This window comes from Panthera pardus, unplaced genomic scaffold (assembly GCF_024362965.1).
Source record: "Panthera pardus isolate Hobbes unplaced genomic scaffold, ASM2436296v1 HiC_scaffold_13, whole genome shotgun sequence".
In the NCBI taxonomy this organism is placed as follows: domain Eukaryota; kingdom Metazoa; phylum Chordata; class Mammalia; order Carnivora; family Felidae; genus Panthera; species Panthera pardus.
This window is the reverse complement of record NW_026526688.1, coordinates 75766929-75786644: the sequence shown is the minus strand read 5'-3', so window position 1 is coordinate 75786644 and position 19716 is coordinate 75766929. Positions and strand designations below refer to the sequence as shown.

Below are 19716 nucleotides of genomic sequence, written 5' to 3'. Positions count from 1 at the left end.
AGCAGGCTCTCCACTGACCGCAGCGAGCTCGACGCAGGGCTCAAACTCATGAACCATGAGATCATGACCTGAGCTGAAGTTGGACCCAAGTGCCCCGAAGTGTATCTTTAAAATTATGCTTCCTCTGACTTTTTTCAAGGTCTGTGATAATTTTCAAAGCTTCAAAACTGCTCATAGAGTCAAAATACCAGCTCCCATGCATGTATCCCTGCTTTCTCCTGGTGGTGGTGGTTTGCTTCATGTTCTGCTTTGAGGCAGGAGAAGATCTGGTTCAATTTGCTGTTTCTGTATTTGATCTGCACCTGGCGGACCCACGGTTTGGGAGCGGTGGCCCCGGTGCCTCCTGAGTTGTCAAGGAAAGATGTCATCTGTGCTGAGCCAGCCCTGACGCCTTGTGCTCTTCCTGCAGGCCCATTCATCAGCGTGGTCCTGTCAAAGCTGGAGAACATGCTGGAGAACTCTCTACATGTTAATTTGCTACTTATCGGGATCATTACTCAGCTAGCCAGCTACCCGCAGCCTCTCCTGCGCTCCTTTCTGCTCAACACCAACATGGTCTTCCAGCCAAGTGTCCGCTCCCTCTATCAGGTACGTTAGCTGAGCCCATATCCATACCTGTTGATTTTATGGGTGCTAAGGAGAGGGCTGCTTCTCTCCTTTCCCCTGTTATTTTGTTGTTTTTCTAAAATCCCTCGGTTCTAATTCACTTGCTCTCCTTCCCCGTCCTATGACACCAGTTGTGTGGATTATTCTAGACAAACTGCAAAGCTTCATTTAGCTTGATGTTTCGAGGGCGCCCTACCAAGAACACCCAGGCTGTTAAAAACAAGCAAATGCCTGATATCATAAAAGTTCCGGCAACGAGGGCTGTACCAGAAAGATGTATCGATAACTGAGGGTGGGATTCCATTGTGGAGCATTCACATCATTAATGTCGCTTTTGACAGGTCCTTGCATCTGTGAAAAACAAGATTGAGCAGTTTGCTTCTGTGGAGAGAGACTTCCCGGGGCTCCTCATACAAGCCCAGCAATACCTGCTCTTCCGAGTGGACATGTCTGACATGACCCCTGAGTCACTAACCAAAGGTAAGTCACGTGTCTCCTCTGTGTCTCTCCTCCAACTGTTCTTCCGTTTCCCCAGCCTCCTGACTTGGGCTCACAGATGCTGTGCTGGCTCCTGGGCCTTAAAAGCATCTAAATACATCTTCATTTTCCCCAACAGGGGAGAGCCGCCTCTTCGCGTTCTGCAACCTAAAAAAAAGTCTCCCCTGCTTGCACCTGGCCTGCTCCCGGCTGGGAGGGCTTAGTAGGACATTTGCTTGCCTCCCCGATAGTGGTCAGGGAGGAGTGCTGCGTGTTGTTGCTTGGCTAGAATAAATAACTTGGCGTGTGTGGGCCAGAAAGAGGCATTATGTGCACACCCTGAGCCATTTTTTGGCCAGTCCTGCCCTGAGGAGGGCATCTGTTCTCTTTATTATGTTTTCAGAGACTCTTAGGCCCCAAATAAATGTGCTTTAGGGCTCTGGAAGGTAAAAACTATTCATTTGGACTGGGAGAAGGAAAGCTTCTGCTCAGCCTCAAGTTTCTGAGAGTAGTGCCTTTTCGTCAGCTCTAGTGGTGCCAGGCGGGGGGAGGGTGGTGGTCGGAGCGGAGCAGGAGAGCCCAGGATGGTCCTGCGGGCCGGCCAGGCCTGGGGAGCACCTCTGCTTTGCCTCGCTTCAGCTCAGGCTGGACGGGTTTGATGGCCAGTTGTATTCTGAGCCAAGATTTAGGCCGAGATGAGTGCAAACTAGTAAATGCCCCATATTACACTGGCTTTTGCTCATCACACGACCCGGACAAGCCAGGCTTCCTTGTGGCCGGTGAACAGTGGAGAGCGTGGGGCTCCCAGTTTCCGGCTAAAGGCGTGCGATCAGAAACAAGATTGAGAGTGAGAGGCAGAAATGTAACTTGGGGCAACTTTTAAACCTGTAAAGGGAGCTGAAAGATCCCAGAACTCTGATGGCTTGACCTTGTCTCTGTGTAGCTATTTCCTCTTGGTCACTGGGCCTCACTGAGCCTCCTGTTCCTTGACTTTTAAATGAAGAATTTGTTTTCTATCTCAAGTCCTTTTGGCTGTAGAGCTCTGACTGTGAAGAGCCTTCAGGGCACTGCAAGGCAGACTTTGAAAGACAGGTGGGCCTGTGCCACTGGGAGATGAGGGGGCAGGCTCCAAGCTTTGGCCCTAGAGAAGAGTAGTCCAGGCTGGGCCGGGCCATTCACGGAGGGGGAGTAGCCCCCACGTCTCTGTGGAAAGGTGGGCTGTGGGCCCGCGTGGCCTCTCCTAGCTCCTGGACTACTGGTCTGTTAGTTGTGTTCCTCCTGAACCCGGAGCACACCTCTGTAGCTCACCCTGTGAGCATTAGCTTTTGTTCAGTAACGAACCACTGCAGCAACTCAGTGGTTTAAGAGAAAGTCATTTATGAGTGCTCACGAGTCTGTGTGGTTGCCCGGGTTTTCTGATCTGGGCCAGCCTCGGCTGATTTTGCCTGGACTTGCTTATGTGTGGCCATCAGCAGGTGGCTGGATGTCTGGGATGGCCTCACTCATATGGGTAATGGTTTCCGGCTGGGGTGATGGGGATCGTGGGGGTCTGTATTGCTCATCATCCAGAGGGTTCGCCCCGGCTCGTCAACATCACGGCTGTAGGTTTGCAAGAACGAGAGCAGGATTGTACAAAATCTTTTGAGGCTCTGTCTCGGGACCCAAACAAGGTCAATTCTGCTACATTCTGTTGGGCAATGCAAGTCATGGGGCCAGCCCAGGTTCAAGAATGGAGCCAAACTTCCACCTCTCCATGGCAAGGGCTAGAAGAATTGTGGGCATTTTTACAATCTGTAGATGGAAGGTGGCATGCCTCTTCTTACATTACACTCCATGCTTGGTCTTCATTTGTAGTTTTCAATTTGTAACGTGCTTTCCGAGGCAATCTTGTTTTCAGATAGCACGGTGCAGTGGGTGAGAAGGATACTACTGGCTTCATTTTCGTATAAGGCAACCGAAATTAGGTGTCTGGAGTAGTCCGCCAGGGTCATGAGGCTCAGGTGCCTGAGCCTGTCTTGCCCAGTGTGTGGAGCCCAGGGCACAGACGCTGACTGGCTTCCTAGGCTTTCCTTGACCCACACACTCCAGGTGAGGGGTGGTGGGGTGGGGAGTGGTGGGGATCACTCACACCTTGTGCTATGTCCTGGACTGTTTCTTGGCTGTGGATGCCAGGTATGTGCCCAGGGGAACTTGTTCTCACCACATACAGTTGTCAAATGAGCCATAATTGATGCTTTCTAAGGTCTGTAATGTTCAGGGGGCTTTGACTTGTGAGAAGCTTCTCTCGGGGAAGAAGACTTTTCCTTTAACAGAATTGTTCAGGTAAACTTTCCAACTTCTTTCATATTGGCAAAGTGATACCCTCCTCTCAACTTAAAAAGTCTCTAAACTTTCTCACAGAATGAGAAAGGTGTCTGTCCGCTTGCACAAAGCTGACCACCAAAGCATTGAGTGTGATGCGATTGCCTATAAATGAGTTGAATCCAGGAGCTCGAGTATCATGGTAATGGGCCAGACACTAGGGTTTTCCATGTTTGTGAGCTGTGTACTTTGTCTAGCACTGTGGATGTGGTGGGTGGGGGGAGCCTGTAAAAGATTTCTCACCTGACTTTTAAATCTTGCCAGTATTAGTCTTGAAAACCGTCTGTTGCAGCTTTTCAGACCCAGGGCAGCATTTCAGAAAACCACTCCCGATTCTGACATTTATTTATACTTCTCTTCTTCCCTGCCTTTTTCTTCAGGTGCTTGTGCATGCTTGCTGAGTCCTCTGATGATGGGTGGAACTCGGGTGCCTGCAGCGAGTTCCCCCATCATGCAGGTGCTCTACTCCCTTGGCCTCCTGACAGCCCTGTAAAAAACGAGCCAAAGGGGCGCCTGGGTGGCTCAGCCAGTTAAGCGTCCGACTTTGGCTCAGGTCATGATCTCACAGTTCGTGGGTCGAGCCCCGTGTTGGGCTCTGTGCTGACAGTTCAGAGCCTGGATCCTTCTTCGGATTCTATGTTTCCCTCTCTTTCTGCCCCTCCCCCATTTGCACTTTCTCTCCCTCTCGAATATAAATAAGAACATTAAAAAATAATAAAAAACAAAAAAACGAGCCTCCTCACTAATGGCTTCAAATAGGGACAGACTTCCTATGCCAGCTGTCACTTTGTCATCCTTGAGACTGTTGATCTCTGGGATCAGCCACTTCCCCTCAAATGCTTTCCAAACCACAGAGGTTGTATTTGCTTGTATTTAGTTATCTTCAGAGTCCTTTCACTGATCATGAGTTCTGGGAGGGAGGGAGGTCAGGTGGGTGGTATTTCCATTTTACAGAAAAGGAAACAGAGACGTTATATGATAAGCTAGTTGCCAGGTAGGAATCATAACTTGGTTCTCCTTGCTTTTGAACTGAGAGCTTGATGGAGCTTTGTGACACCCTGAGAGGCCACTCCCGTGCTAACAGCACAGCCTGCTGGGAGGGTTTCCCTGCAAATCTTAGGTCTCCCTCACTGGGCACGCTCCTGCTGCTGCCTTATTAGTGAAGACAATTTTGATTCTTGGATTCAAGTGGGTAAATGAGGCTTGGTGATGACACTTTTTTAAAGTCATGACACTTTTTGAATTCGTGGATGAAGCTAGAATAATGAACCACAAAAACCCTTTTTTTGGGAGGAAGGAGGAGTGAATTTGAAAGAGAAAGATGGAGATGAGGAAAATGAACCATCCAGGGAGGTCAGTTCCTTCCCTCATTCGTTCATTCAGTGAATGTTTGTTAGCTTCTGCTATGAATAAGGAAGTGGGTTGGGTGTTGTGAAGGACACATCGCCTAGGGGCTCAGCTCTCAGAAAACTCAAGGTCTGATAGAGGAGGAAAAACAAACAATACAAGGTTAAAGGGCCACATTGGCCTTTGCTGGTTAATAAAATGGGGTGGGAGGCTAGAGCAGGGAACAACATTTGGGGCAGGAAACAGGAAGTCTGTGAAGTCAGTGGCAGCTGAATTGCTGATGATATGATGGATGACCCATCAAGAGGTCCCTGTGTACATTATGCCTACTGGCTCATTTTTTTTTTTTTTTTACCTCTTGTTTGTTGATTTATTGAGGTATAATTAACATACAATATTAGTTTTCAGTGTACAACATTGATTCAACAATTCTATGCACTACTCAGTGGTCATCACGGTGAGTGTAGTCACCACCTGTCACCAAACAACATCATTACAGTGTTATTGACTTTATTCCCTCTGCTTTACTTTTTGTCTTATAACTAGAAGTTTATACCTCTTAATCCTCTTCATCTGTTTCACCCGTCTCCCTACCCATCCCTCCTCTGGTGACCATCAGTTTGTTCTCTATATTTAAGAGTCTGTTTTTTGTTTTTCTTTGTTCATTTGTGTTGTTTCTTAAATTTCACATGTAGGTGAAATCATACGGCATTTGTCTTTTTCTGTCTGACTTATTTCACTTAGCAGAATACTCTCCAGGTTCGTCCACGTTGTTGCAAAAGGCAAGAGCTCGTTCTTTTTTATGGCTGAGTAATATTCCATTATATATGTACTATATCTTCTTATCCACTCATCCATTGATGGACATTTAGGTTACTTCTGTATCTTGGCTCTTGTAAATAATGATGCAGTAGAGGGCTGCATAGATCTTTCAGATTAGTGTTTTTGTTCTTTTTGGGTAAATACCCAGAAGTAGAATTACTGGATCATACGATAATTCTATTTTTAATTTTATTGAGGAACCTCCATACTGTTTTACACAGTAGCTGCACCACTTTGCATTCCCACCAAACAGTGCAATAGGGTTCCTTTTTCTCCACACCCTCGCCAACACTTGTCATTTCTTGTTTCTGATTTTAGCCATGCAGACAGTTGCAAAGTGAGATTTCATTGTGGTCTCATTATTCAGGTCTTTTGCCCATATTTAATTGGATTATTTGTGTTCTGGGGGTTGAGTTTCCTATTGACTCACTTAATCCTTACAACTCTGTGAGCTTTTGACACATGAGGACATTAAAGTACAGAGAGGTAAAGCAACCTCCCTGATGTCACTCAGCCACTAAGTGGCAGAGTGGGTGCTCTTCTTAACCACTGCACTGGGGTCTCTTGAGGCTAGTGAGATCTAGAGGAGCAGAGATATGGGGAAGAGAATTCCATGGATAGTGCAGGTCTTGGCCTGGGATTACTGCCTATGGGTGTCCCATTTCTCACTTGTAGCCAGGCCAGCTTCCTTTGTGAGTTTTGCTGGACCCTTTGAAGAGCTGCGGTGCTGGAGGACTCCCATGGGGGTCCCAGAGGGTGGTCTCCAAGACTGGCCATGGACCTCAGCGATCTCAATACTTTTGTCCTCACTTTCTTGTCCGGACGTGTTGTGTGTTTCTGCTGAAAGGTGGCAGCAGACAGATCCTCTACAACTTTTCCAGTTCTTCATGGAATGAAGTGTGATAAACTCTAATCTAAAAGATATTTAAAGCAGTAAAGCAGAGGATTTTTTTTTTCACACTAAAGACTATAGTAGTGAGATGTGGAAAGTACTATAAATGTCAAGAATTTTTAGTACTGTAGTTAAGCGACACTCTGAGAAGTGTTGAAAAATGGGACTGAATTCTAAAAAGCAGCCAAAATAATGAAGAACTTGAATATAATGATTTATAAAGAGTAGTGAGCCTATTTGAGTAGGGGCAGACGGACGCATAAATAATTCCTATAAATATATGAAGGCTGGAGATATAAGAATTAAATAGTGGGGAAAGTTGAACCATTTTAATTAGTAAAACTGATTTGATGTGGAAATGCAAATCATTTGAATATGTTCAAGTTTGGGCTCATCTCATCCTGGACCCGTGTTACTGAAGCTGAGATTGAAACCCCTGAAAACCCTTCTTAGATGGAGGCTTCTAAGCCACTTGCTGCCACTAGATGCCCATGGTGGTGGGAAGTTCCCAATCTGATCGGTCTTCCTAGCACCCAGCTTCCTCTCCGTTATTTCCAACCTTTAAAAGGCTTCTTCCATTCTGTTCTTCAAAAAAGGCTGGAGATCCCAGCCAGGAGCTGGGGGTCCTCAGGGAGCCCTCGAGGCCGAGCTACAGAGAGCGTGGAGTGGCTTGGTTAGCCCAGCTTGCCTCCTGCAGCTCTGCTTTAATTGGTAAAGGTAGGATGGTTCCCCCAACACCAGGGGAGCAGGTGGAGCCTCTGGATGCCCCCAGATAACACGTGGTGAGTTAAGTCTTCACTTGGTAGGATGCAGTGGCAGGAGACACCTTTTTCATTTTTTCCCTTCACCATGTCCTGGGCATGGAGGGTTACCACAATTGCTGCACAAAGTTCCTTACACAGGATTTTGGATAAAACTCTTGCCATCACATACCTTGTGCTGGAGGTTATCTGCTGGGCAGCAACCCAGCCACGTGTGTGTGTGCGCCACAGGGCAGAGAAGGTACATGTTCAAGGGCTGTGTCTTCGGACTTCGGTTCTAGGAACTGAACCCATGACTAGACAGTCCACCAGCCCCCTCCCCTCAAACACACATACTTAAGAGGGTGGACATAAAGGCCTGTGGAGGGTCGCCCTGACAGTTTTCTTTCTGCTTTCAGATCCCATTCAGGATGCTTCCAGGACAGGAATTGGCAAGAACCTTTTGGATGGTCCCCCAAGAGTGCTTCAGCCCTTCCTGACAAACAGAGCCAAGGTGGCTGGGGTGCCCCCAAGCCTGCCCCTGCCAGTGAGGAACACCATGCTGGCCGCTGCCCTCTTCCCAGAGTTCCTGAAGGAACTGGCTGCCTTGGCCCAGGAACACTCCATTCTGTGCTACAAGATCCTGGGTGACTTTGAGGACTCCTGTTGTTAGTTTTTTTTTTTTTTTTTTTTTAATAGAGGTTCTTGTTTTTAAGGTTTTAGCGTCTTGACTGAATGTTAAATGCAAAGCTGCTTACAAAAATTTCTACTTTGATACTTCCTGACAATACTTGATTTGTGGGGAGGGAAATTTTCTGCATACCTCCTCTTTCTCTAGCCGGGTCTTTCCACCTCCTCTAGAATGTAAGTCTCATAAGCTGGTAACTCCTTGGGCAGGTTTTCTTTTCTTTTTTACTCCTCAATTTTTTGGTATTCTCCCATCCCTTTGAGTCACTTATCTTGCAGCTTAGAGCTTAGATCACACCAAGCAAATACTGGGGTTCATGATTTCTGGAAGTACCCCGGGTTAGAAGGCTCAGCTCTTCAAATAGCACATGAATGAACATCTGTTCCTGTTGCCTTCTGCATTTTGGTTTCCCTTTTCTAAAAGGGAAGAATAAAGATGGGGCCCTGCTTTCCTCTATCACACAAGCATGTATCATGTGTCCCTTTGCATCTTACTTCCAAGATTTGCACTCTGCCCAACATGTGTTGCCTTATGTTGCAGGCAAATCCATTGGTTTCAGCTGTTTGCCTGGGAAGTCAGATGTGGTTGTGGATAATTTGGAATGCAGGAAAATTTTCTTGTTGCTTGAGAGCTTTCTTTAATCAGTGTATCACTTCCTAAACACTGGAAATAGTCTTATTTTAGTAAGATTTGCACAAAATGAAATCTACATAGGCAAACTGTTACATTGGTTTTTAGAAGTTTGATCTGATGGAGAAAGTGGGGTATCATATACTCGGGTATCATTGTTTTGTGTTTTATAAAAGACAGATTTTGTGAAGCTATTTCACAGTGGGTTTTGGGGGGGTAGGGAGGAGTATGGGGCAGGGGAAAGGATAAAGGTGAACTAAATGAAATCTATAAAAACATTGGCAATTATTTTAGATCCTGTTTGCTTTTTCTAATATGTTGCACTTTGTAGAGAAACAAGCACTGTACACTTTGGGACCTGGAATGTAAATGCAGACGGGTCACAGGAAGCCCTGCGAAGCCAAGTGCCTGCTGGTGACTCACTACACACAGAAATGCTGCCTTCTGAGTAATGGGGTTCATTAGAAGCCCCCACACGATGTATTAGTGCCTCTGTGCTGCTTTGCAGCCTGCTCCAGGCATAATTATACTTAGCGCCACCGTCTCCTTAAACCACCAAAGAGGGAGAAACACACACAATAACTGTCTGCTAAAAACGAGACCATGAACAGCTGATATTTGTGGACATTCAGTTCCACGCCCCTCTATTTTGAGCAGGGGAGGAGCACATAACAAGGGTGGGCCTCTCTGGGGGGAAACGGGAAGTCTTGTTTTCTTCCCAGTTCTTGTTTTCTTTGTGGGCATCGCTGCTGAGCCCTGGGGGCAGCCACAGGTCTGGCGGTTGTGCCTCAGGAGGACTGGTATGATTTTAATCAGGCCTGTAGCAGAGGAGGGCAGTGGAGGAAAGAATCCCATCTGAGACCTTGCAGAGCAGAGGCTGCCCTTCAGTGTTTCACGGTTCTTGAAGCAGCTTTGTATTGAGAGCTAGCCAGCCCATGGAATGTGGACCCCAGGAGACCTGGCCTGGACAAGGAGGCTCTCAGCGGCCAGCCTCACAGTGTTTCTAAGTCTAAGCAAGAAACCAAAGATGTCGACCTGTTGTATGTTTCTGACTTCCCATTTGTCTGTCTTGGAAAATGGTTTGCCCAGCTGTGGTACAGCCGCAGGAATGTATGAGGCCCAGCGGACTGGCCTGGCTTCCTGGCACAGCCTTGTATTCGCAAACCCCCAGGTCTCCACTGGAAAAGAAGGTGGCTCAAGGTAGATTAAGAAAGAGGAACAGGAAGATGGAATGTAAGCTGTAATTTATTATCTTCTAGCTTCGTTTTGGGCAAGTATTTACCTCCCAGTTTGGACTGAACAGGTACAGAAAATGCTGCAGTCATACCTGGAAAGTGTATTCATTGGCTTTTTTGGCTTGATTTACACTTCTCTCCATTATCTGGTGATGGTATTGATTCTTCAGTCCATATTGCTTTATTATAGACCACTGTAGTCCCCTGTGTAGAGGGTGCCCTTTTGGAAAGATACTGCTTTTGTGCCTCTTAGCATTTTTAAAAACAGGTACTGAACTAGACTTACCTTAAAGGAGGGCAGAGGTGATCAGTGTCGGGGGTGGGAGACAGTAAAATTAGCTCCCGTGGTGGGGTGCCGGTAGCAAACTCACATGATAACCCTATTTGGAATTGGAAACTGGTTCATCTTTCTGCATCCATTATAGGCCTCCTCCACAGTATTGTGTTCAGGGGTTTTCAAAATGAAGTCAGAAATCTGACTTGGAAATGCATTATAGAGAACTGGAAAATCCACACGGTGGAGTGAAACAGCCAGGTAGCTTAGGTAAGGATGGTTGTGGCAATAGCGTGGACATACCAGAGGAAAAACAGCAGAGTCCTGAGGCTATAAATAAGAGAAGAGCAAATATGGCGGGGGGCGGGGGGAGTGGGGGGGTTGGAGGAATGAACTTTGATCTAGGAAGATATGGAGATACTGTACCGTAGGTGGGTGGCAATGGTAATTCCTTGGTGGGAAAAAATCATGGTAAAAATCATAAAGTAGTCGGTGGGGCCTGCAGAAATTCTTTTTTGTAATGTAGGGAAAATTTGTAAAGATATTTGGCATGCTTTAAAATGTGGTCCAAGAGTGTGGTCCCTGCTCCATACGACAGGCTCCCACTCAGATGCTGTGCTACCTGTTGGCAGGCACAGTGGGCACAAACCCTTTGCTGCAGGCCTGAGACCGGAGTCCCTGTGTCTAGCCTGATGGTCCTGGGCAGTGAAAACAACTTGAGGATTCCTGGAACATCACACATGCCTTTCAATTCCCAATGCAGGGTCTGAGGTAAAGTTCCAGATGGAGTAAATTTTATGATTCAAAGTATATGTGTGCACTGGGATATTTAAAATAGATCTTTAGAAACGACCAACTAAATTTTAAAAATTATAAACAAATTCCAGGTGAATTTAGGCTAACGTACAGCTTTTGGGATACAAACTACAATTTCCCAGCCATGAAAGGGGGGTGCCAGAGTAACCAATTAAAGAGATGTAATTTCCTTTATTAATAGATAACTTCCTTTCCTCAGTATTTAAAGGAATTATGGAATTTTCCCCTCTTTACCCAGTACTGGCTTGGAAAATACTTTGACGTATTGATGGCTTGGAACTGAGGTCTCTGTCACATGTAGGGAGGATGCATTCAGTTCTTTTTTGGGTCCTTGGGAGTATCTTTTGCTCAGCAAGTGCCTTTGATTTAGGTCATACGTAATTGTTGGTTTTCAGTCCATTAAGAAAGACCTCACAGAGCTATGGAATTATGGGGAGAGCATCCTCTTACAAATAGACTCCAGAAACAGGATACGAGAATATTTGGGTTTCCTGTTCAGTTTGGGCGGCCAGTGGTACTCAGGGTTGAAAATGGTCTCTGAATTGGCTGGGATGCCATGGTCATGTGGGTTGACATCCAGATCTGGTTGGAGGTTCTGTGCCGTGGAAGCACCGCTCATTTGGAATCGGGATCGGGCGTGTCTAGGTTCGTAAGGGAAGTGCTGCCCTGGCTGGGGTGGGCCGTGTCACTGGTGTGAGGTTAAGGATGTGCAGCATCAGCTACGGCTCTCAAGGGCAGTTCAGTTTAATTGCTCATTACCAGTCCTGTGTTTACGGAAGTGGCTGTCAAGCTTGCCATTTTTATGAAACGCTTTATTGCAGGACAGCTATTACTGCACGTGCTACTTCAAGCCACTGGCCCAGACCAGTGTAATTTGTGGCTTGCTGCGAAGCTCAGCCAGCTCTGCAGTGTTGGCTTTTCCTGGAGGCAGCGGTCCTCTGGGGGCTGAGGCCACACCAGCTTTAAGTCATTGAGAAGATATTCTCAGGCCCCTCTCGCTTCAGCCATCATTCTATAAATCACGAGGCACTAATTCTCCATCAAATCACAGCTTAGAACACTGTCAGACCAGTGTATACTCCACCCTTAAATCACATCATTGAGGAAACATTTTAAGAAAATGGAGTGGACTCTTTTTTTCCTTTTTGAATGACCATCATAAACCTAATGCTTTAGGAAGAGCTCTCAGAAGACTAAGAATTGTTTTCGGGATAATTTTGCCTCAGTAAATCCTCCCCACGTTCAGGCATTTATTAGGCCATTACTTGTTTTGGAGGACAGATTATCCTGGCAGCTTAACTGGATAAACAGGGCTTTCGTGAAAGGTTTTTGGTGACATTCTATGGGGAAGAAGACAGGGACAAGGTTGGGGGCGGGGGTGGCGTAAGTCTTCAGTTCTTTGGCTCTGCACTTTGGATATGAAGACAGATGATGATTTTGGCTAGGACTGACCCTTCCCATCCCATTGGGTTATTGTGAATTTTGTTCCTGTCTTATGACATGTGAGTAAACCTAACTCACTGTCAGCCACACAGGTTACAAGACTGCCAATAAGCTCTGTCAGTATGCATTCGATATGTATTTCAGGCATCTTTTGGGGAGCTTAGATTTACTATGTCATTTCAGAACCTGACAAGGGTGATGGAAGCTCTCAGGCCAGATTATAAATTTCACGGAGCTGAGGCTGCAGAAGTCTGTGCTTCTGAGTGTGTCTACGGACTTTTTATTGGGACGAGTCTGCAAAAGGCTTGTAACAAGGCCCCTTTTTGGCCTGGAGATATTTTAAGGGGGAATTTAGTGTTGATCTTAAATGCTTTTTGCTAAATTATTTGATTAAGGGAGGCAAGGAGAGAGGATTTCAATCACATTCTACCACCTTTCAATTTAGGGTCATCCGTGTTCAAATAATCCATGAATACATTTGTCTGAAATCTGCCAGAGAAGCATGGCAGCCATTTCCACGCTGCTTTTGGTAATGGGTAAATAACATGACCTTTGAGATAGACTTAGTGTTTTCCCCTGCAACACTCGGTAGAGTCCTTGAAATGCAGCAAATTCAGTAGAAATGAAAAACACAGTATGAATTGTGGGTTATTCCCATAAGCTGTGTATTGAATTAATTAACTCAAAGCTCCAAGAGGGTGTGTACTTTCAAAAATTTCATAGCCTTCTTGCAGATAAGCAATAATTAGAAAAGAGGTGTGTGTGTGTGTGTGTGTGTGTGTGTGTGTATAAGCTCAGCTAAAACATGCTAAACTTGTTATAAATAATGATTAGCGTCTTTTTTTCTGGGGCATGTATACTTTGAGAGACAGGAACAGAAGTTCACCTTGGTACATATGCCTGGACAGTCAAGAAGCTCCTTTCTAGACTCATGTCCAGAATTCAAAGCCTACTTGTTGGCAGCACCAGCCTCTCATCCTAAAAGGCTGTCCACTAATTTGGTTTTATAAACTTAATCAGCATTCACTAAAGTTACTCTGTGCCAGGTACCATGCTAAGTGTTGAGGCTGAGCTTCCTAACTTTCTGCCAGAACCAGCCAGCCAACCAACCAACTTCCTTGTCAACCAACAGAACACATGGTTTGGGCATGACCAGGTCCAGTTGGTTCATGCCATCCTGCGGATGAGCCAGTTTTCCAGCACATTTCCCTCCCAGCCTACAGGTGTGTAGATTCCAATGACAGATGGCAATGGCTTCACATGACATCAACTCACACATCTTCATGAGATTTTCGTTGGAACAGCAACGAAGCAGACTAAATTCTCACTCATGCAAAGATGTATTTAAAACTGTACTTGAGACCTGTTTATGAGTAGAGCCATACTTTGTGAGTTTCTGACTCTGTCATGCAAATAGGTCTTTTGAATATATAGTCAGGTTCCAAGTAATAATCTGAGCTGTGTTTTGATTTTACTTTTTCTATTAGCAGTCTAATTCTCAGGATTTCAGAAGTGGGCATTCAAGACCATGGGCAATTGTCTGAGGTAGACGGCACTATAAAGATCAGGTGTCTCCATGGCATTTTTCTCTGGAAACGATCAGTCCATAATACAGTCTACACTGGACATAATTTTGGTGATTTGTCTTCATCCGGCTGCCTCCCCACCCCCATCACCCATTTTAGCAAGGCCTTGATTTAAAAGGGTCCGGAAAGATCCTCCAGTATCATCTTTTGTAACGTTTGATTACCCAGAAGCCAGACCTTTGGTGAAAATGGAGTTTTTAAGACAAAACTGAACCGTATTATTCCTGAGAAAACCATCCTGCCAGAATCCAGGCTCAGGCTGTCCTGCCCCATTTGTAATTCAGACTTGCAAAGTGCAGAGAGAAGTTGGACTCAGCCTCTCTAGAAAAGAAAATATTCTACTTCTAGGTCCAGTAGGTCGTCAGTGTTGGAACAGAATGCATGCGGAGCAGGCACGTGGTTGCCGCGTGAGGTAACATGTTCTCGCACAATTCTGAGCCACTCATTCTGTCACAATTTTTTAAAAACCTTACCTCTTCTTGCTTATCTGGTTTCCTTTCTGTCCCTGCTCTTTTGGCTGGGTAAGGGGGATGCTTAGGGAAGTCCTGAGCAACTGCCAGCACCTGGGGCACCACTCATGGTCACCCTGGCGATGGGGAAGGTCTGCTTCTCTCTGGTTCCCCAGCTGCCACCGTTCATGACGGCAATGCTTGGACTCTTCTTGGTACGCTGGAGAATCCAGTGTAAAATCAGAGCCTCCGAAGAGTCTGTTCTCTTATGCCATGGTTTGACACGTTACAAGACAGCATTTGTGAAAGTGGTCTTTGAGCACCGTGAGTCAGAGGTAACAAAGGCACGCGGCGCACACAGGGGTGCTCCGGTGCGTTACACAGAAGCCGCATTACTGTCACGAGAACAGGGGTGAAGGCGACTCAGCCTTCACGGAGAGGTTGTTAACTGCACCACAATTACTGCTAAAGGTCAAGATTTTGATGTACTAGTTTATAATCTTATTCTTTCCGGGGAAAACAAATCAATTTAATGTTACATTTTTTTGTTTTAATCTTTTTTCGGCCTGAGGGTGGGATGGGCGGGGGTCCTTGTCAGCTGCACAATCTTTGACGTGTAAGTTAATTTTTTAATGTGATATTTCAGTATATATTTTGTTCATTAAATTTATTTGAAAACTTTTTTTATTACAAATATTGTTTCATTTACTCTCAGACCTCCCGGCAATCCCTGGGGAGCTGAGCAGGTGGGCAATGTCACTTTTACTCCGTGGACGAGTGCGGGCTAGTGAGACTAATGCCCTCCTTCCCAGCCCCGCAGGGCCTGTCTAGACAAAAGTGTGTTTATGGCATGTCTGTCCTGTTGTGGTTTTCATCTCCACTCATCTACTTTCAGGTCTAAAATACTGCATCCAGACCATGGTCCCTCTTGACCACTGCTCATGCCTGGCACCTAGAGCAGTGCCTGGCTTTTGGAACTTACTCAGAAATACTTGTTAAAGAAGTGCGGGATGGGAAGTTTTCTTAGAACAGTGACAGCACTTGAAACCGTGTGTTTCACTTAGTTTAGAATTACTAAGGCCTGGAACGTGCTATTCCTTCAGCACCACTGCAGCCATCCTGGAACCACTTCCAGGTCAATGAGGCAAACGGGGCTGTCGCTGCTGGTCTGTGCAGGTAGCATCCCAGGGCAGAGTCGGGTCTGGCCCTGGGTGGCCTACAGCTCTAGCTGGGGCTAGAGACTGGGAGGCACCAGCAGGTTGAGCCCCTGAATGTCAGGTTTCACGGGCTCAGGTTCTCAGTCATGGCCGCTCTGCTGTCCCTCGGGCAGAGACGGACCCAGAACATCTCATGACGACAACTGCTTCTCCAGGATCTCCTTTATCACCGTAGGATCTGCTCGGTTGTGAGTTACTTTTCGTACCAACCCAATCAGTTTGTTTATGGCTCTGGGGTTTCCCCTCTTCGTGTCCATTACCTTTAAAGATAGATAGAAACTGTTTTAGAGGAGAAAATAATGATATGCATACTTAAAAATGCTAAATTAAGGTTTATGTTTGCTGACACTTAAACTTCATTTCTTTTTTTTCCTGTTAGGATTAGATATAAAATGAGAAAAGGAAAGGGGGGAGGTGTGAACTTCTGAGGAGGTTTCTAGGCTCCCATCACAGGGATGTCTGCCACTCTGCCCTCTGATTAAAGCGGACAAGGAGAGGGCTGTGTGCAAGACGAGGGACTGTCCACAGCAAGGGAGCTGGAGTGCAGGAACGAGGGTGCTCTCCTGGGTGCCACAGTGACACAGGGACACAGAGCTTCTCAGTCTTGGGGTGAGTAACCCTAGATGAACGATCTAGTCTAGTCAGAGTGAGGTCCTTCTCTAATCCTCCCATGGTCAGCAGGCACGGAGATGCCCGGCTTTCCTTCTCCCCCACTGCCTGCCAAGGACACGTGTTTGTCAGAAGACAAATCCGAAAAATGGCAGCTGTCCCGGAGCACGGGGGTTGGGGAGTGCACTGTGGTGGGCAGGATGGGGACAACAAAAGAAGGAGGCGCCAGCTTCCTATCAAGTAGCCACTGACTGTCAGGGCCACCCGCCCCGAGCTCCGGCTCTGCGGCATCTTGATGGGTAATAACGTCTGTGGGCATCTGTACTCAGTGCCGCAGGACGAATCCGAAACTGAAAGTGTGTCTTTATCAGTCACTACAGATGAGGCAGGAAGACGGAGATTGCTGGACCCAGCGCAAGCTCATTTTCCTTATCGAGAGCTCTTTTCAGAGCTGTTAGTGTCCCCGGCAAGCTGATGGGTGGGTGGGTATTATTCTGAAAGAGATGCTAGCAATTTTTTACCCACTAAAAAATCTCTAGACAGTATGATTAGACTTGGGGAGGAAGGGACGGCACTCATTTTCGCTTTTATATTTTGTTCTGTGCTCAGAACACAGAATGACTTGGTTTTCAGCTATGCTCCTGTCAAGGATTTTCTCCATAATTTACAAGTAATTTCCCTTTCTGCCTTTCTTCCCACCTCTTTTAGGCATGGAGCTAAAGCGTTTGCCCATCTTTCTTCCCTTTCTGCAGTCATGCCTGCTGGCTTGTTAGTGAGCGGTCTCCTTATAAAGCAGAGTGAGTGGTAACAGACTCAAAGTGCCCACCCTGGGAGAGGGTGCTGTGCTGGGAGGTCAAAACTTGGATCCGGTGAGCCCAATAAACACCCCTGTAAACTGAACTGCATGAGATGCAACTCCAGGGGTGGATTTTCCTTCTAGGAAATGTGGTATTTTTCTGCTATTCACCAAATTTCAGCTCTTGACCTTAGCTAAAAACGGATAAAGTGTTTTAGGGAACTGCTGAGCAAGCAGGGCGGGCCCTAATTAGGAAGTGCCTCTGGGCGGTGAAAGGGAGCAGTGGAGAGGCTCCTGGCCGAGTCTTCAGGCTGGCCCTGTCCTGGCCTGACCAGGAGAGTAGACCCTCTCCACCCTGTGGTGACCGTTAATTACCACTTGAGGATGCCCCTCCATCACGGCGTGGCACACCCGTTCCAGTGCCTCTTCATCCTGCATCAGTTCAAGCTTCCTTTCTGAAACAATCTGTGATGGAGTCTTCCCTTTACTCCTCCACAATTCCTCAAACACCTACGGGCCAGAGGAGGGAGAGAGGGACGGAGAAGTGAGGACCTGCTCCCCCTGCTGCGGCCAGGACAAGCGGAGCTGAGGTAGAGCAGATTCAGTGAATTCCCAGATGTGCGGGCTGGTTGCTGAGGACTCACAGGGCCCCTGCCGGCAGGAGTCAGAGGGCCAGGGCCAGCTCTGCTTTACGCCCACTGCATAACTTAGTTGAGGTGCTATTATTCTGTTGAAGGCAGGGGCAGCACAGGCTGAGGGATGCAACCACTGCACTGAGATGAAGTCCAGAAAGCTCAGCCTGCTGGGAATTATGATTTCCGGGGGGCAAGAAAGTGGCCCCATAATAAGTTACAAAAGGGAAAATAACTAAAAACATAAATCGTAATCCACAGGGGCCTCTGCCATGCCACGTTTATCCCCTACTGGTGGAGCTAGACCCAAATCTGGCTACGATAACGAATAGTTCATGGTGTATTTTTCTATCTAAAAAAAAAAAAATAAGTAACAGCAACAAATCCCCAAACTTATCAAAGTTGGGGAAGAAAGGAATACATTTTTAAAGAAGGCATTTCCTAGGGTGGTTTTCCTCCCTCCTCTTGTTTTTCGAGTGTCAACTGCAGGGGTGGGGTGTGGGCTCCCCTGTTAGTCTCCTGCGGCACCTCCTTCATCTCTGCCAGCGGTCAGTACTGAGCACTGGATGTTCCTTATGAACATTCGGGCTCAGGACAGGCCAGCCAGGAGCCATTCCTCCCAGAGATACAGAGCTTGTCAATAATTAGCACACAGGGCAAAGCAAATGAAGGGGAAGATGCTTCGTATCTCTGCAGGGCTCAAAGGTTTCCCCAGTCTGGACAAAGACAAACCACAAATATTTACCGTCGCTACAACAGTCCGTGCACCTTCCGCTCAGCTATCAGAATACTCACGGGGACTGTGGCTGAGCGGTGTCTTTGGTGGGTCTTCCTAGAAGCCCCCCCGCAGGGCACCCCTCTGGCTACCGCTGCACAGGCCTGGCTGCTTAGAGAAAACCTGTCCCTGCTCTTAGAAAAACACGGACTATATATGCATCCAACCAACTTTTCAACTATTTTTTCAGTCAGAAAATGGGTGAGGCATTGAGGGAGAAGGGCTCAAAAACAGATAAGAACTTTCCCTGCCTTCAACAAACTTCTTAGTGGAGCATCAGCAGCATAGGGATAACGGAACAATGTGTAAGGCAGAACAGCAAGTCTGAAGAATTTCTCTCATCTACTTCTTAGATTAGAAATTTCTTAAATTTCTTAAACTGCAAAACATTGTTTCTAATTTATATGAGTAAATACATGTTGGGGGGATAGGATGAAAATGGCAGAGTAAGAAGATCCTGAATTTGTCTCCTCCCAAGGACACACCAAAACTACAACTACATCCAGAACAATCGTCTCTGAGGACAACCTGAAGACTAGCAGAACAGCTCTTCCACAACTAAAGACCTAAAGTGAGGTGGGCAGGAGGGGCAGAGACGTGGTCTAGTCAGGACCCACACGCCTGGTGTGGCAGTCCACAAGTAGGAGGGAAATCAATGCAGAGGTCCCCCCTGAGGAGTTTGGGGTTCAGACTCATCAGGCACTGCTGCCCTGGGGACCTGTACTGGGAAGATGAGCCCCCCAGTAACGTGTGCCTTTAAAAATCAGCAGGGTTTAGCTCTGGGAGAGCACAAGGGCTACAGGAAATGAGGTTCTGCTCTTAAAAGGTTGGAGTACAAACTCACTCTGACACCCAGCTCAGGGGCAGCCGTTTGAAAAGTGCCAGGCTGGGGCGCCCAGGTGGCTCAGTAGGTTGAGAGTCCGACTTTGGCTCAGGTCATGATACCGCGGTTCGTGAGTTCGAGCCTGTGAGTTCAGGCTCTGTGCTGACAGCTCAGAGCCTAGAGCCTGGAGCCTGCTTTGGATTCTGTGTCTCCCTCTTTCTGCCCCTGCCCTGCTTGCATTCTCTCTTTCTCTCTCAAAAATAAACAAAGGTTAAAAAAAAAGAAAAGAAAAAAAGAAAAGTGCTTGGGCCATATAAGGAGGAGATTTATTGACTACCCTTAGGGTATGTGCCAGAGGTGCATGGATTTGTGGGAACTTTCTTGTGCAATGGAAGCACTGGTGGGCACCCTCTCTGATACTCTCCATCTACCCTGCAAGCACTGCTCAACCCACCCAGATGTTCCCCTGAGGTGCCCCTCCAAGCAGCTCCTGTGCAC

The 19716-nt window shown here is 46.8% G+C and overlaps 2 protein-coding genes across 6 annotated transcripts in view; one reads left to right on the top strand and one right to left on the bottom strand.

Moving 5' to 3' along the window:
• Positions 1 to 8404, top strand: part of FHIP1A (FHF complex subunit HOOK interacting protein 1A) — a 249106-nt gene extending 240702 nt beyond the window's left edge. For both annotated transcript variants that reach the window (XM_019441274.2, XM_019441275.2), the window contains 3 exons: positions 410 to 588; positions 948 to 1086; positions 7665 to 8404. In XM_019441274.2, the coding sequence (XP_019296819.2) occupies positions 410 to 588; positions 948 to 1086; positions 7665 to 7918 (572 nt within the window). In that variant the 3' untranslated portion in view covers positions 7919 to 8404. The remainder of the gene's footprint in view (positions 1 to 409; positions 589 to 947; positions 1087 to 7664) is intronic.
• A 1386-nt stretch (positions 8405 to 9790) lies between these two features.
• GATB (glutamyl-tRNA amidotransferase subunit B) overlaps positions 9791 to 19716 on the bottom strand; it is an 89468-nt gene continuing 79542 nt past the window's right edge. For 3 of the 4 annotated variants that reach the window (XM_019441276.2, XM_053901193.1, XM_019441277.2), the window contains 2 exons: positions 17364 to 17498; positions 9791 to 15843 (listed from right to left, as the gene is read on the bottom strand). In XM_019441276.2, coding sequence (XP_019296821.2) covers positions 15715 to 15843; positions 17364 to 17498 — 264 coding nt within the window. In that variant the 3' untranslated portion in view covers positions 9791 to 15714. The remainder of the gene's footprint in view (positions 15844 to 17363; positions 17499 to 19716) is intronic. The other variant, XM_019441278.2, reaches the window with a different exon arrangement.